The sequence below is a fragment of the Periplaneta americana genome, chromosome 13 (assembly GCF_040183065.1).
Source record: "Periplaneta americana isolate PAMFEO1 chromosome 13, P.americana_PAMFEO1_priV1, whole genome shotgun sequence".
Taxonomy (NCBI): domain Eukaryota; kingdom Metazoa; phylum Arthropoda; class Insecta; order Blattodea; family Blattidae; genus Periplaneta; species Periplaneta americana.
The window spans coordinates 62,616,948-62,636,039 of NC_091129.1; the positions used below are offsets into that span (position 1 = coordinate 62,616,948).

At 35.6% G+C, this 19,092-nt stretch overlaps 1 protein-coding gene across 12 annotated transcripts in view; it reads left to right on the forward strand.

The window, feature by feature from the left end:
- The window catches only part of Unc-115a (Uncoordinated 115a), a 609,469-nt gene that overhangs the window by 558,297 nt on the left and 32,080 nt on the right, over positions 1-19,092 (forward strand). For all 12 annotated transcript variants that reach the window (XR_011335573.1, XM_069843363.1, XM_069843357.1 and 9 more), the window contains one exon: positions 6,841-6,910. Coding sequence is in view for 11 of the 12 variants with exons in the window: in XM_069843363.1 (XP_069699464.1) it covers positions 6,841-6,910 (70 nt within the window). In the remaining variant the exon portion in view is untranslated. The remainder of the gene's footprint in view (positions 1-6,840; positions 6,911-19,092) is intronic.

Sequence of the window (19,092 nt, forward strand, 5' to 3'; positions counted from 1 at the left end):
ACAATGAAACTAACTAAATAAATTTTGTTGCAGGTAAACTTGGGCACTCATAAAGTTACCATACTAATATCTTCAGTATACTGATTATGCCACCAGAGTGCAGCTGTTGATTTTCTTAAAAAATGGCTTCAGTGCAGGAAAAAGCCTAATGTGTTCTATGGCTAGCAGAAACAAAATTTCTAGTTATAGTGCAGTTAATGTTTAAAGCACATTATGGAATCGAGATTCCTTTCATAAAGGTAAAAGCAGTGCCAGACCATCAGTTTCCAAGAAGAGAGTTGAGACAGTTCGAATTACATTCATCCAGTCACTGCAGAAGTCAATCAGAAGAGCTTTACTGGAACATCAAATGCCAAGGAGTACAGCTCACAAAATGGTACACAAACATTTGAAATTATTTACTTACAAAGTCCAAATTATCCAGGAGATAAAGCCAGATGATCATCCAAGGCATGAAGAATTTGCTGACCTCGTTATGAACAGAACCTGTTTCGGAAAGCTTTGTCTTCCATGAGCTTGATATCAAGTGAGTTCTTTCCATACTGTGCCCGAAACATTCGGTGAACTGTAACTGGGATTTTTTTTTTAAATAAAATCAGCAGCAGCATTCCTGGTGACGAAATCAGTAAACTGAAGATATCAGTATGAAAACTTTATGTGTGCTCAAGTTTACCTGCAACAAAATTTATTTAGTTAGTTTCATTGTTGAAATATTACAGCCAGATGAAATCAGAGTAAACATTTGTGGATATACATATCCTACCTTAGCACGACATTTAAGATTAGAGTAGGTAAGGCTATACAAATGAGGGTGGAGTGTGTATCCATTTAATTTTATGAAAAAGAACAAATTCCTTCCCACTATTATAATGTGAAGGCAAAAACCTTTTAACTTAATTCTATTAGAAATTTGACTGAAATAAGATAATTCACGGATAATTTTGATCTATGAGTTTACCTAGCATGGATTCTATAATACATGAAAGCTGCCTGGAAAGCAATGCACAATTATTTTCTCCGTGTACACTGCTAATCAGGCAACCTTCCTACGTTCTTGCATCCATTGTTTTACTAATAGAATAATATTATGTAAATTAGTTAGCAAATGAAAAAATAACCGTGAAAGACCTAACACTAGGTAAAGTATTTTTTGTGTGTTTGTTATTAAACTCGTGGAAAAATAACCGTGAAAGACCTAACGCTAGATAAAAGTTTTTTTTTTTTTTTTTTTTTGTGTTTGTTACAAAACTCGAAACCTATTCTCCTCTGCAAATCTCCTTTATATGACCTTCAGCAGCCTCACAGCTCCCCCGAATCACAGGAGTGCAGTGTTGCCTAATAAAGGAATATTGCTGTCAAAGGGGACATTGGCAGTCGGGAATTTATGTAATTCTGAAATTCAGTAGCTTGCCAGATATAAAGAGAATGTATTCATAAGTATGTCCAAAAAAAAAAAAAAAACGTAATTTTAGGTCAAACTGTTCCCTCTATACAATTACTGTATTACAAGGGTATGGGTTATAGCGCAGTGTTTGATCTTAACACATTCTGGAAGAATAACACTATTATTTAAAATGCCTGCATCCTGAAGACACATAGATACAAGAAATCAGAAAACAAACACACGTGGTCAAACTGACACACACTTACCATTCTTTCTCTGTATTTATATTTGCACAAAAGCAGGTCATTTCTCGTTCATGTGAAAGAATATTTCTGTTGCACCTTATCATTCAGTAACGCAAGTGGTAATGATAAAAGAGAGACAAAAGGTTGTGTTTTATGCAGACCCCTCACAATTGATATCTAGAGTTTACGAGTTTTTTTTAATATTCCAGTGTTCTTCCTCTTTTAACAGACAAAAAGCTGGGTATTGAGTCCTTTGAGCCCCCATCTAACGTGAAAACAAAGAAGTTTGCCACTTACCACCTTTAGAAGGTGTAAATGTCTATTTGGAACAGATCATTTCGAAGTTATTATTTTTTCTCTCTGTTTCCAAAAAAATATTTTGATTTCGAATTTGTTTCTATGCTTTCCTCAGACATTCATCTATCAATCACAAAAATTACAGCGTGATTGATTGACTATCTTAGAAACTACAATGTGATAAATATTTCACGTGGCAAGAAACTGAGTTCTCACACCCTCTGGCACCGGTATTGCCATCTCTCTCACACGAGACTTCACTCTCTCGCACAAGCCATTTATATTACAAAGCTGCAGCAATCTCCAATTGGTTCCCCTCATCTCCGACTGGTTCTCATATGCAGGAAATTTGCCACAGAGAATAGTCATTCACATATAGTTTTGGAAGTCCTTATTTGAATCAAGAGTACTGATTGTTGTTGTTTAGTCAACTGTCCGGAGATAGGTCTGACATATCAAGAAGGCACCACTTATGAGGCAACTAGGCCAGGAGATAATGGGGTAGGGGGGCCAAAATTAACAATGTAACAATCTTCAGGGCATGTAACACGTATGGGTAAACCCAGATATGCATATAGAGTGTTAGTCTGAAGACTTGAGGAAAAAAGACCTTTGAGGAGGCCGAGACTTAGATGGAAGGATAATATTAAAATGGATTTGATGAAGATGAGATGATGCTGGGGACTGTATTAATTTTGCTCAGGATAGGGACCGATGGCGGGCTTATGTGAGGGTGGCAATGAACTTCCAGGTTCTTTAAAAGCCATTTGTAAGTATGTATGTACTGGTAAGTAGGTAGTAGAATATGGGATATGCTGTGGAGTTGGAATTTGGACCAAAATAACTATCAGTTGATTCTTGAGTGATATAACTTAGAATAGTGATCAGTTAACTTTCCTGTATCACTGCAATTGCTTCTATTTTTTTTTTCATCACTCACAATATCCCACTTGACCGATTGAACGAACACTTTGTAAAGGACCCGACCTTAAACAACACAACGAAACAAGACACAGTTTTGCCTGACTCAGCTCCCCCAATTCGAGACAAATTGTATTTTACTGACGTCACTCCTATTGACGTAATGAAAGCCATCCGACGCATCAAGACGAAAGCTCAAGGGCCAGACAACATTAGCATATTACTTATACAGAAAATACAAGACATAGTAATACCTACAATTGCACACATATTCAATAGTTCCTTAATCACTTCAACTTTCCCTAAAATATGGAAGCAAGCTTTCGTTCTTCCTCTTCCAAAAGTCAAAGTTCCCACCGACCCGAATGACTATAGACCAATCAGTATCCTACCAGCCATATCAAAAGCACTGGAAAGAATCGTACACAGACAAATTACTAACTACATGAACGAACACAAACTATTCGACAAGTATCAGTCAGGTTTCAGAGCTGGACACAACACAAGCACTGCTCTACTTAAAGTGACAGAAGACATTCGTGAAGCAATCGACTCTAATAAAGTAACAATACTGACACTTCTTGACCTTAGCAAAGCTTTCAACTCTGTAAATTTTGACATGCTCACCCATAAATTGAGAAATCTGCATTTGTCAGAGACTGCTGTGAGTTGGTTCGAATCCTACTTACGGGAAAGACAACAATGTGTTGTATCCGGGAATCGAAGCTCTTCCTGGCTTAACATAACATCAGGTATACCACAGGGTTCGGTACTCGGACAATTGTTGTTCACAATTTATGTCAATGATATTACATCTCATGTAAGGCATTGTAACTATCACTTGTATGCTGACGACCTTCAATGCTACATCTCTTCCCGCTTAGATCGAATAAATGACGCTATAGATAAATTGAACGAAGACATTGACTCGATTGTGACATGGACAAAGAAATTCCATCTTAATATCAATCCTGGAAAGACACAAGCAATCATATTAGGACACAAACGGCAAACCGACGCTGTAAAGCACCTCGACATTTCCCCCGTTAAAGTAAGTACAGTGCATATCCCTTTCAGTTCTTCAGTAAAAAATCTTGGCATTCACATGGATAATAATCTCAACTGGGACATGCAAATCACAGAAACCTGCAGAAAAGTATATTCTATTATTCATGTGCTAAAAAGGATAAATGTTCATCTTCCCTCTTGCTTAAAAAAGTCCCTTGTGCAGACACTTGTATTTCCCTATTTTGACTATGCTGACATTTTACTGACTGACCTTTCCAGCGACAACAAAACGAAACTTCAATGTGCTCATAATTTGTGTGTACGTTTTGTAAGCAATGTTCGTAAATATGATCACATTACCCCATCCCTGGAAGCAATAGGTTGGCTTAAACTAGATAAGAAAAGAAATTTACATTCACTTCTCCTTCTCTTCGAAATCTTGAACTCTTCTATTCCTTCGTACCTGTCGTCTCGCTTCACTTACCTTTCTTCTCACCACAATCTGAACACACGCTCTCGCCATGAAACAATACTAACAATACCATCCCATCGAACCTCCTCATACTCATCCTCTTTCACAATAGCCCTGCCAAGACTCTGGAATTCGTTACCTGCTGGCATCAGGGACTGTCGAAATAAAATTGAATTCAAATGCAAACTTACTAGGCACTTGGTCAGTAATTGAGACTCGTTCAGACATGGTTTCTTGTAAATAGTTCTCTTAATCTATCACAAAATATTTCAATATCCGGTAATTTCATCACTATAGAATTTTGTTATTGTAGGTTTAATTTGTAATTTAGTAAATTCAAAAATATTCTTTGTTCTTAATTTCTATGATAAAATGCCTAGCTTTCATTAATCAGGTATTCTTGTCGTACTTTAATTTTTATTGTAATTGTAATTGTAAATTTAATATTAATTGTAATCTTATTGTTCATGTTATAGTTGTAATCCCCTGGTAGAGGGGCAGAGAAGGCCTGACGGCCTTATCTCTACCAGGTTAAATAAATAAATACTAATACTAATACTAATATCATAAAGCTGTTTTTTTTTTTCATTCAGACTTATGATTAACTAGCAGGAATGATAATTTCACGTTTATTTCTTCAAAACAGATAAAGAAAAATCTCATAGATGCCATGATAGTTACTGTTTATAGGTGTGGTTTATATGTATATCTGTATGTTAGCATTAACCCCTGTGATAATGAAAATTCTCTCTCAAACTGAATAGTGTGAAAGAATATTTCTTCTCACAAATGGCCGTACCTATGTGGAATGGAATTGTAATTATATATCTGCAGATCCTGTATCCTTACTATGTAACAATTCAACTTGTAATCTCCCTTGCCCCATTGTATAGCTTGTAAATAGTGTAAGGCATAGACTGTTAGTAAAACATAGTTGCGTGCAGTCTATAGTCCACATTGTTCTGTACTAAGCGACATTAGAGAAGAGGAAAATGCCAATGTTACATTTTCTTATCACTATGGACCTTTATCATAATCGACAGACTTCTTATTGTTTCTTCCGTAACATTCACAAATATACCATGTAATAAAATATCCTCGTTAGGTACGTGAAGTCTACTTCCTGACTGCACAGCAGCCTCAGTTTCGTAAAGTGGTGCACCAATGCATAGTCAACCACTCGCTGGTGTTTTGAACATGAAAATGATATATATTATTAATTATTTAATTAGTTGAATGTATACAAAATCGTCAGACTGGAATGAACACTTGCAAAGGATATCAGAAACGAAAATTCCGAACAGTGTTCATAACTGTAATCCAAGTGGATATAGAACGAGAGAACAACTGTTAACTAATGGATTGACTAGTCTCAGATATCTTCTGATGTCAGAACAGGCCATAAGATGTAATTCCTGTGATAGATGATGATGATAATTGGGGCAATTGGTGGGATGTCATTAAGGAAGTAATGTCTTTGTCCACCACATATTCCATTTAGACCATCGAGGATTTGAATCTAGGCCTCTAGTACAGAAAGATCACACTCCAGCCATTTGGCTAATGGTGCGCCTCCAGATGTAGATATAATCTTAGCAAAATTCTGCTTCTGAAAGAACTTGATAGCAAGGAAGTTTCAAACAATACTGTATCCCTAAATGACAAAATAACGCAAAATTCAGATACTGGAGCAAGAGCAAGAATAGGATACACAGTAAGAGAGACTTGTATTTCTTTAAGAAACAATCTACTTCGCATTTTGTTTTTTAACTGAAGTTAAAAGTGCTAAGTACAAATTATTAGAATGCTCACTCAGTACACAATGGACGAATACTGCTGAAAACAAATCACGGAAATCGTAACAAACTCGAAATTCTGGATAATAGTAGCACAAATATACAGTGAGCTTTATGAATCATTTCCATGTTCGGTAAAGAAAACCCATAATAAGAAGCAAATAATAATAATAATAATAATAATAATAATAATAATAATAAAGATTTCTATTAGAGGTTTGAAATAATAATTTCATAAAGGAAAATGCCCTTGCTGCAAAAAAAAAATATATACAGTATATACACACACACACACACACACAAACACACACATTTATTATCAATTATTACAAATCACGATATTTATAAATAAATTTGTTTTTGGATCTGAATTAGAATTTTGGGTATTCCACTGTGAAAGACTAAAAATGCATATACCTTTCACATAGTTCTTTAATTTTTATTCATATCCTTAGTGATGTACCTAGTTTATATTTCCCTATATCCACAATGAAACCATCTCATCATGTGTTTACAATAAGTGTATAGAATCCGAGTGTGCTGTTCATTACATCATTACATGCAAGTTTGATATTCCCTGCCACATGCCTCTATATGGTAAATATAAAATTTTAAAGTCGTTATTGCTTGAGATGCATAGACACAGATGATACCTGATAGTTTGCAGCTGGATTGGCGTCATTACTAATTTGGCAACGCAAATGTTTATCTTTCCAGGGTGACTTTTCATTCAGCGGCCTTGGAGACAAAACCCATAGCACCGAGTTCAGTAGTGGCAAGTCCGACAGTGAGTAGCTTTCATGCTTATTTCGTAATGCTCTTGAAAAAGAGGGATTAGGCCGCTTTCATATATCACATTTCTTTACTGTGGCTACTCATGGTTTACTAACAGGACATTCGCAATGTGGCCCACATAGCTACAGTTCAAGATGTTATTATAAAATTTATTAGTCCACTTGAATGCTTGTACCTATTATTATATTTGAGAAAACATAGAATTCCTGGGATACATCCTATTAACCCTCAAGCAGGGGCACCAACTTCTGTAACACGATCAGGGCCGCGGCGCAAATTCGATACCACTCATTTATTTCACGTATAACTGTTTAATATGATGTTTTATTGACTTCTTTCTTATCGAAATAATGTTATTAGTGTTCTAGTTCTTTTGTTGACGTTCTCCAGTCATTTTGTTAAATTTTCAATAGTTTTAATGAAAAGAACAAAGAAAAAATTTAATAATTTTTATCTATTTATTATATTGTATTTTTATTTTCACTATGGTAGTTACACATTTCCTTACAAACATTATCAATATTGTTGTACATTTCGAGATCTATTTGTCAATAACAGTTACTACATTACTGGTACATATCAATAAGAGTTTCTTTTTTGCTTGATGAAACCTATCAGTTTTTCGCAACACACGAATAGCTTCCTTCCCCACACTCCTCACACACAATTATCATTTTTGAATGGTCCCGGCAAACAAACTTCTGACAGGTGTTGCATTTCATCTGCGTCCACTTATTCTTACTTCTGCCACAAGGCACACACCTACTCCTTTTCTTCATTGGCAGTTCGTCTGCATTCTGATGTAGTTCTTTTTCTGGAGGTTTGTACAACTGCAGAAATGCTTTGATGTCTGAGGGTAAGGAAGCAGTCATTGACCTCTCAATGAGCAAGGGTTTCATCAGTTGAAGGGCTAAATTCTTCAAAAATTCTCTCCGAATAACTGACCTATTTTCCAAATTAGCCTTAAAAATAACATACGCATTGATACCTGCCACATTTAGCAAAGCATAAAAAAGCACTAGTGGCCACCTTCTTGTTACACGTGAAACAGTGTATGTTGCACATAACTGGTCCACGGTATCCACACCTCCCTTTGTCATGTTGTAATCTAAAATTACTTCAGGCTTTTCGGTTTCATTGTCAATCACTCCTTGATCGTGCATAGTGGACAACAGTACAACTGATTTGTTCCTTTTCGGAACATAAGAAACGAGTGTAAAATCTTTCTGATAGCCAAATATGCTTGAACCTATCTCCCGATCTTTGTGTGGCAGAAATTGAGGTGGAATTTCCCTTTTATCTTTCCGCAAAGTTCCTACAATTGTTATGCCCTTCTTCAATAGAGATAAACCTAAGGGGTAGCATGTGTACCAATTGTCTGTTGTTAGGTTCCTATTGGAATCAGCAAATGGGAGCACCAGTCTTTCTACAATGTCCAGTGGCTTGTTGGAAGCATGGAATGGTCCATCAGGTTGTTTCCCACAGTACACCTCTATGTTGGATGTGAAGAAAGTCTTAGCGTCGCATAGGGCAAAAATTTTAATCCCATACTTAGCGAGTTTGTTGGGAATGTATTGAATGAAATTACATCTGCCACGAAACGGTTCCAATTTTTCATCAATCGTGATGAATTCACCAGGGTTGTAACACGTTTTGCAGTTCTCTGTGAATGAATCAAGTACTGTACGAATGGCAGCTAATTTATCAGTTCTGATAAGCTCACTTCTCGTGCTTTTGTCGTCGAATCTGATGGACCTGAGAATCTGCAAAAATCTGTCGTAACTCATACAGGCTCTCAAAATTTGTATGCCAGTTCCATCAGATGACCATAGTTCTAGCACGTTTGTGTGACTTCTTTCTTTGTCCCTATCAGGTACAATAAACCAAGTAAAGCAAGTATTTCACTTCTCGACACTTCCCTAAATCTCCTATCCCTGGTGAAGTTAGTATCAATTTGTTTTCTTTCAATAAACAGGTTCGTACAGCGAATAATATGATCAATTATATTATCATCCATAATGCAAGAAAAAGCCTTCATTTCACTGTTTACTACCCTCGCATTCCCCTTCGGTCCTGGAAAAATCTTCACGATGTTCTTCTTTTTTGTTTTGCTTGATGTGGAATATGAAGTCTTACGCCACATGGTCACTTTGTCTCGCCCAACATAAAAATTGTCATTATCCTCTAAATCCTCATCGGAAGAGGAGCCTGTGTATCCTATTTCAGAGTCTGAATTGTGATCTGCATCGTCATTATTGATAATTTCCCTCTCATCTACATCAGAAGGAGGATCGTCATTGTCATCTGACACTTCATTCATCACTGCCTGAATTTCTTCATCAGTCTTTAGAACTAGATGCTGAGTATTTGTAGGCCTATGTTTGGATATGAATAAAATAATATATAAATATATAATAACAATAAATTATATATAATATGTATTGTAAAATACAGGCCTACAAATATGTATTGTAGAATATATAATATAAACTATGTCATATACAATATAAAATATATGATATATAATATAAAGTATATTATATATAATATAAAATATGACATATTATATATAATATATATGATACGTATATAATATATATTGGCTACTTATATTTAATGTAATGTACTATATACGCACACGCAGAAACATAAAACACGGTAAAATTACTAGTTTACATGACACTTACTTGACCGGGGGCGCGGCGCAGATTTGATCCATTTGCGTCGTCTCTGTTTCAAATGTCAATCACTACTTATGTATCGACACAGACACGTCAGAATCTTAACTGACACGCTTGTTAAGATTCAATTTGAGAATAGATGTAGTGTCGCATTTCCCTTACCATTGTTGCGTCAAGAATTCGAAATATATTAACGGTGGTATCATTATTGTGCCAGCGCCCCTGCTCGAGGGTTAAATCAGGAAGGAGATACAGTTGAAATGTTTACAACATTGTTTGAAGAATTAAGGAAGGATGACTTGAAGTTTTTCAGTTACTCTCGAATGTCTATTGGCATTTATTGAACTATTCCAGCCATTAAATGACAGTTTAATTTCCCAAAACACCAAAATGAGAGGTGCAATGTATTCTGCGGAGAGACTAGCAATTCCATTGAGGTAAGTTGAGCATGTTATATAATTTTATTACAAAAGTTATGAATTTGTGAGAAAAATGAAGTAATTTCAGCAAACAATACATGTAGGAAAAATATCACATCACCAGCAGAATTTCAACCAAGAGTAATGAAGTTCTTGAAAATAGATCAGACATTTCTGAATTTTCTGAATTATGACATGTTGGATATATGTAACCCTTGTTTTTTGCAATGCCAAATTTCAAAGTTATGTGAAATTTTTTGTGTATTGTACTTTTAAAAATTACATTTACCTCCTACTTTTGAATGAAACAAGATTGATTTGTTATGAACAGGTACTTCCTTCGTAAATGTGGTGTCTTGAAAATAAGATGTGAACTTAACAATCTCATTTTTGCCTTTATCTTTAAATGATTCAAATTTATCATTCAGTTGGAAGCACACATCTCCCAGACAACCACTGTCATATTACGGATTTTCTAGTCTTCGAGCCTTTTGTCCCAAAAAACAGGATATTAAATATTCAGAACATCACTGCCACTTCATAGCAACACCATATTGTATTTTTGGTCCAGGGAAAATACAGTAAGAAGTAGCTACAAAGTGGCAGGGATGAGTGTTTTTGTAAAAAAATTAGTATTTTCCCATGGACCAGATATACAGTATGGCGTTGCTACAAAATGGTAGTGTCAAAACTGAAACCATATGTACGCATGGTGAGATGATGTGGCATGGGAGAACATGTGTAGACATGAATGGTCTATTACCACCATACACGATCATAGTAACAGATTAATTCAACATAGCAATGTCAAGGTGGATTCACCATGTCCGTTTTGTATGAAAGCTACCATAATAACCATAGGTTAGCTACAATCTACAGTGACATGACGTGACATGACGTGACGTGACGTGCATAGCCACGGTGATTAAATGTAATGTCTGAAAGCGGGCTTATATTGGTGACAGTTACCAAAACACTGATTATCTTGCAGACTGAATGTTAACTTCGTATGACTATGTTAATCTGTGTTTTTTTATGTCACTTGAGTTTATTGCTCTCGTCTTATAAAGAAATTATTTACTAAGCATTTCGTAGCCTTATTTATACTGTATCTATATTTAAAAATGAAAATGTTCCAACTTTTTAAGTAAAGAAACTGTTATGAATTAAATTTATGGCATTATCATTGCAACTGTAAGGCGTTATCACACAGAATTGGCAAAAATTTATGCGGTATGTATTACATTCACTTTTTTTTTTTGCCACTAATGACACAGTTTTAGTCCCCAGCAACTTTGAAACAGTGATGCCGACATGCAAGTTTTTTTTTTTTTTTTTTTTAATCTCTAATGCTCTATAATATGCAGTTTTGTGTAAAACGTATCTAATATTGTTAAGAACAGTTAATTCTGTAACTGGATTTCTGTTACAGTAATCTTATGTTATTTACCTTCAACTGAGAAGACTACGTTGTTTGAGAATGAATACTAACAGAGAAGAATCTCTGTTTTTAAATACATGTAATACAAAGTCTAGCTTCATTCTACTTAAATAACTTGGATAAAAACCTTCCTGATCAAGATTTAATGTGTTTTTTCTTAGTATTAATATATGTAACTTCGAATATACTTAATAGTATCCTCACTTGTTTCTTACTGCCATGTAAGTCACAAAACTCGCAATGGCAAATCAGAAACAATGTTTCAACTACAGATTGATGATATTTCTGTGATTCCTTAAATGAAAATTTTCTAAGTAATTTAACAGTGTGAGTGGCAGAAGTACAGCCCCTTTCCCCTCTTAATACCAGTGCTACCTCAAAGAGAAAATTAAATACTAGCAACCAGTTTATATTTACTTTGCTTCAGAGTGAAGACTGTCAAGTGCTTTTTGTTTCTTTTTATCTTTTTTTCCCTACCTGCCAGATCATACACTCTACAGTCACATTCTAATCAAGAAATATAAGCCATTATTATTACACTGGAAGCTTGCGATTCTGTTTTAACTTTTGAATGAGAAGTAATAAATTATCTTTTGTGGTACAATAGATGTCATGTCACTAAATATCCATTATAGATAATAATTGCTTTCTTTTAGATTTCTGACAGAAGATAATGTTACTGTGTAGTTAAATAGCATCTTTGTCTCGATTTCACTGTGATATTCAAAATCCCAGAATAAAGTTGAAAAAGTCTTAGTTTTATTTTGCAGATAAATCAATTGAAAATATAGTTTCCTATCTCGAGCACCCCTAAGACGTAACAGCTATTTCTCAGCCTGCTGCTAATCTTTTACAAACTGCAGTGGGATCCACATCCACCGTGAAGTATGCATATAGAACCTGCCCTTCAATCTTATATTTAAACTGCAGGATCTAGAGTGTAATTAAACACTATCACAGAGTTTAATATTGCATTAAATTACAACAAACTTCCAACAAGTTGTAGCCAAGCTTCAATAAATTGTTGAACACTAACCCCACTTTTTCTTGTGTAATATTATGAAGAACATTGCAGATGTCATATAATGGGCGCTCTTGAACTGATGAGATACTTTCAAGCTCCAATGACGATTGTTTTGGGATTTACATGTAACTGTGCTTCATCAATAAAAAATGACAGTTCACTGTATCGCTAAGTACAAAGTGCAGAAGACAATCACAAAACTGAATTTTAGTGTTGTTATTGGGAATATTCAGTCTTTAAACCACTGAAATCTAACAGTCACAATTTCAGTTATTTTGTTGCTCTACAGATGTTGCATTATATCTTTGCCAGTGAGTGGCCATTAAATTTCAAGTGGCTGATCTTCATTGTAGGCATAAGTGTATTAAAAAGCAAACCTTTTGCTGACTCTCTTCTCCCTCACCACAAACTGCGGTGTTGCACAGAGGCAGAGATATAATAAAAGATCTGTATGACTTTCACGTGTGAAACTGCACATTGTGCTGCTAGATAATTGAGAAATTTTCTTGGACTTCTTTTTTAACAATGTCCCAGTTTCGTCCATTTCTCTTCTGTGAAAACGTTCCTTCTCCTGTTTGGTTTCTTGTCTAACACCGAACTTATCAATAAAATCTCTTTCTAATTGGCTTGGTTGTGACATTTACACAATTTTCTCACAAATTTAATTTCTACACTGTCAATTTGATCTATACTTAGTAAAAGTATTCTCTAATAACGAAATAACACGCATTGCTTTACACAGTACATTTTGCTTTAAAGTCTACCTGAACTTAGATAATACATCTGATTGCCTGAGAACCAAGAATCATAAGTAAAGTGTTAATTTTATTGGACAGTGCGAGTACTAGCAGTCTTGCATGGACTTCCCCATGTGGAAATTTCATGATAACGGGGGTGCTCGAGATTGGAAATCCTGTGTACATGGTAAGTCACCTAACTTCAGCAACATAAGGTATTTCTTAAACAACAAAAGTATTAAATACTGCTTTCACAGAAATACGAGGTCTGTCTAAAAAGTATCCGACCTTTAGCCAGAAAAAATATTTCAAATACCTGACGGGGTTGGGACCCTAATCCCCTTCAAAGTAGGCCCCTTGTGCTTGCACACACTTAGCCCACCAATCCTTCCACTGCCGGAAACACCTCTGGAAGTCTTCTTTTGGAATGGTGTTCAGCTCCGTCGTCGCATTCCGCATTATCTCTTCTCTACTCTCAAAATGGGATCCTTTCAGTGGTGTCTTCAATTTTGGAAACAACCAGAAGTCGCAAGGAGCCAGGTCTGGAGAGTAGGGAGGTTGGTGAACGGTTGTAATTCCATGTTTGGCCAAGAAAGTGTGTATCAATTGGGATGAATGTGCGGGGGCGTTGTCGTGATGCAAGTGCCAGTTGTTCGCCGTCCACATGTCTGGTCTTTTGCGCCGAACTGCATCACGGAGTCGCCAGAGAACATCGTGATAGTACTCCTTTGTCACCATTTGTCCTTCCGGTGCGTATTCGTGATGCACAATTCCACGCACATCAAAGAAAACAGTCAGCATCACCTTGATTTTGCTTCGCACCTGCCGCGCTTTCTTCGGCCTTGGAGACTCGGGATGCTTCCATTGCGACGACTGTCTTTTTGTTCCTGGGTCGTACCCGTACACCCATGACTCATCTCCAGTTATCACGGTGTTCAGAAACCCAGGATCAGTGTTGGTGGTGTCCAGAAGGTCTTGTGCAACGTCACGACGGAGGTCTTTTTGTTCCGGGGACAACAACTTCGGCACGAATTTCGCAGCCACTCGGTTCATGTTCAAATCATCACACAAAATTGCATGTGCAGAATCTTTACTCACTCCAACCTCTTCGGCAATCTCCCGCACGGTCAAACGACGATCTGCCATCACCAAATTTCGCACCCTCTCAACAACAGCTGCACTCCGAGCAGTTTGGGGCCTGCCACAACGCTGCTCACTCTCCGCTGATGTGCGGCCATCTTTGAATCGGTTGAACCACTCCTTAATTTGTGTTACACCCATCGCATCTTCCCCAAACACCTGCTGAATCTTACGAATTGTTTGACTTTGAGAATCACCAAGCTTTTGACAAAATTTGATGCAGTATCTTTGCCCAATTCGTTCAGTCATCTTGCGAGAAAACTAAATCCGACAAACACCTAGAACAGCACCTTACTTGGCGACCACCAGCCAGTGACTGGCACAAGCGAATGCGGTGAAAAAATTCAAGCATGCGCATTACAGTTCCTCCTTCCACCATGCACAGTGGCGCCGCCTTAGAATCACAACTTTACGCGGGAAAAATTAAGGTCGGATACTTTTTAGACAGGCCTCGTAGAGTCGTGGGAAGGGCTCATGAAAAGAGAGGATACAAACCATTCAACAATGTAAGGAAGTAATAATTTCCAACACAGAGTTTACTTTTTAAATGGAGACCTCCACATTATATTTAGCGAAATTGAAAGTAGGAAAAATTACATTAATAATTGTAATAATAATAATAATAATAATAATAATAATAAAAATAATGGCGGTGTTTTTCACATTATATTGAGATGTACATCTGTTGTTCATTCTCATGTCTATCACAACAAGAAGGATGAAAGAAGAACATAATAACTATATTTGTGAAGAGATCATTTAATTAAGTACGACAAGCAACACATGTTTACAAATTAAATTTAGTATCATCCCTTAAAGAATTTCTGATTCATGAATTTTCTTAGTTACAGAATTGTACAAATGCAATTACATAAATGAAAGAGTGTTCCTTGACATTTCAGGACAGTGCTTAGAGTGTATTTAGTGTATGTTTGAAGTGATACCTAATATTTGCCACATATACTTCCAATCGGTCATAATGACTGCCTTATAAAACAAAATGTTTGGAGAAATCCTGTTGTAAGCTGCCACATTGTGTTGTTGCAGGTGTTGTAGGTACATTGTGATAGACATCGTCCTTCAATTTAGCCCACAAAAATTGCTCAAAAAATTTAATGTGAGATTGGGAGACTGGGTTCGCCAATTCATGCATATGCTGTATCCCATGAAACGTCCATCAAACATTTTATCAAGAGTCTACCTACTGTTAATAATTGCAGAATGCGCTTGACAACTATTATGCTGATCTGTCACAGTTTCCAGCAGGACATTTTCTAACATTGTTGGCAGATTATTTAATATTTAGTAATTGAACATACTTCGCAGCAGTTTGCATACCTTCTATGAAGTAAGGTCCAATGGGATAGTCACAATTATTTCATATCATACACTGACGCTCATTGTCACTGTCGCTCTACCTGACAGAGCCAGTGAGGATTTTAGCGTCAATGTAAGCTAAAAAGCTTAGCTTCCCCAGTTAATAATAATTTCATAATAAACCTGCAGTTTATGGAGAAAATAATTTATTAATTTTAATAGAATTTATATTTACGCGTTAAATATTGCGATGTGGCAGCTCAGGATGATTTGTGATGCAGCAGTAAACAAGAAGCCTGCACACACCAGCTTCCAAGCAAACCAGTTTCTTCTGTGTAATCCACCACAGATTTTCCATCCCTTTCTAACTAAGCTACCCTAGTCGCAAGGCTCGCAAAGAAGCTAGCTTTAATATTTAAAATAAGTAGTTTCCGAGTTATCCCTTTTCGTCAGTTGTGTTCAGTTGAAGTGTTAGTGTGCATTTGGCTGATATAATAAATAATGAGCGAAATAACAGTTCCTGACACTAATGTACTTGAATTTTTTTAGGATAATTGTATTATCAAGACTGACTTATGAACAAAAGTGTGATTTAAAAAACAAATGACCGACTCCCTTGCTGTCAATGAAGGACACAACCAAAAGACAGACGCATACTTACGTAATGATACTAATATTGTGATTTCTCTAAGTATGACAGGGAGTGAGCTAATGTTATACGTGTCTATTTGTTAAGAGATATGTGTAAACCGTGAAATCATATTTTATTACGTATCATTTGAGGTCATGCCTTATTGGTGTTACTTACGATGTTCCAACCAATCTTCAACTGCTGAATTGAAATTGACTACTATTTATTTTAAGACTGTATTTTTGTAATACGTTTTCTCGTATTGCATGAAAGACAACTTGAATTAGCTTCCCCTGCTCAAAATTTCATGCTACGCCACTGCTAATTACATGTTGTTTCGGTGTGAGAGAAGATCGGTGAAATATTGCCTGTTGTATTGATAGTTGCTTGTTGCGTATTGCTCTGGGGTGAGAGTTACTTAAGGCAATAAATTATTAGGCAGTTATCCAGAACATTGTAAAATGGGGAGAACATTACAATCATCTTGAACAGAACCCTCTCTCATGTTTGCTGGACACGCGAATGAGCAGCAGAGGTTCATCCCATTTTTTGTATATTGACTTGGAAATTAATTCATTTAATACAATATAACAAACGCCATTGTTATTAATGTAACTTTTCCTACTTACAGTTTTTCTAAAAGTAATGTGGAGTTCCTATTTACAAAATAAACTTTGTGTCGCAGATCATGGCTTTTATTATTTAATTTCATGAGCCCCTCCGCTGATTTTTTTATTCCAGTGAAGGCAGTATTCAACATTTATTGTGTAAGAAATATTTACGTTGGTAAAGTTAGGCGATTCACCCTAAGCTACTAGGTTGCGAAAATGTGCGTTTCAAAAAGATTAAACTTTAACTACCATACAAAAAATACTAGAGTCTTTGTAAAGTCACCTCATATTATCATTATGATTTATATTATACGAGAAAGAACAGTATTTCTGTCTGTAAGAGTGTGACATAAAAAACTTGATTTGTAAGAAATAAAATGTCATTTCAAAAATGAACAAAACTTAAGGCCTGACTGAAATTACAGAAAAACTTGGGCCTGACTTAAATTACAGAAAATTATACTTTCTCTTTTCACGTTTAAAATAAATTAGCATTTTAAAGAACGAAATTCCTTGCATTTGCCTTAAAAGATACTATAATTATGACATATAAATTTTATATGTAGTGTATATAGTTTAGTAGACCAAAAGTTACAAGTAACACATGCCCATTTATGTGTCATTAGGGTGGTCCTTATCAGAGGTGTAAAAAGTTTAATGGGCTTAGGGGTGAAAATGTGAGAAATAACATGAAAAAAGAACTGTGTAAAATTTTATTACAAAAGAAACAAATTTAGAGGTTGTTACCAGGACTTAAATTTTCAGATCTCTACAATAAAATATGTTAAATACGAACAATATTGGTCATTAAACAAAAAACCAGTTTTAAACTTTCTTCTAATGGTATTTCACAATTATTGTACTCTCCTTTGCATCAGGAATCCTCTTTCTATGAACTTTTACCCCCATCATTAAGTATTGTTTCTGCTCCTCATTTGCCGTAAGAAATAGGTTGAAATCTTGAATTAGGCCCACACCTCGCTCTGCAGTGTCGTTAACAACTTTGTTTTTAACATTCCTTCAGCACTGATAATTCTTTTGTATCTTTCCATTCAGTTGGGTCTTTTGAGAAGAATCCCTAGGAATTTATATAAAAAATCTATAAAATTAAAGAAATGTTAGAACCAACAAAGTCATTTATTTCCAGCTGATTGATAATGTCAGTTTTTATGGTAGCTCTAATGTCACGATTTCTATTTCTCGTATTATGTAGAGCCTCAACCATCAAACACTTGATTTGTGATGGGACATTCCTATCAAAAAAAGCAAACCCTACAAGTTCTCCGATAGGTACCAAAGATGTTGAACGAACTTGTTTCTGGCCACATTTTCTATCTCTGGATCAATTTCTTTATATTCATTGAGTGACTTTAGTAGATAAATATCATTCCTTGAGGCTGAAATAGCGAATGGGGCTTCAAAACAAGCTTTGATGTAAACCCTTGCCACAAATTTGCAAAACCTTGTTAATCCCCTCATCTCGCTAGTCATAAGCTTAAACTGTTCTCTAAACAAAAATATCTTGAAGGCATGTAATATGGCTTTCGACATCCATCTTGCATGATGAATGGCTCCAGGGACTATGATACGAATTCCTCTTTTTGGTGTTCCTCATAAAAATATAGTGGTCAACTCCAGAAGTTCTCTGTAATCATCTCTTGGTTGCTGCTGATTATGAAGAATGTTTTCGATGTATTTCAGAATTTCTTGACGTATATTAGCAGGAAATGTTATTTTGTCCATCAAAGAAGATTATCTTATTTTGTCTATGGAGTCCCAGAACTTTTGAAACCGTTTGTGTGTTAGTAGTCATACTGTATTTTTTAAAATAACGATCTAAATTCAACACCGTCATTATTTTTTAATTAAAGAGTTACAAGCAGTAAAACCCAATCACAATCTCATTAAAAACCAACAAGGAAACAGTACCTCACTCCAACTTCATAACAATATATTAATAGCAAAAGATATCTTCTCACAGAGTCTATCAGCATAACTTGCTAAATGGCAGGGTTTACCACAACACAAAACAATATAGTCAATCTTCATTTTTTGGCAAGAATGAAACAAATAAATGTAAATGAAAGGCATTTAAGTTAAAGCATTATAAAATATATAATAATTATTTCTTATTTTTGGGTAATTGGATATGTTTATTAATGTACTAAATTGA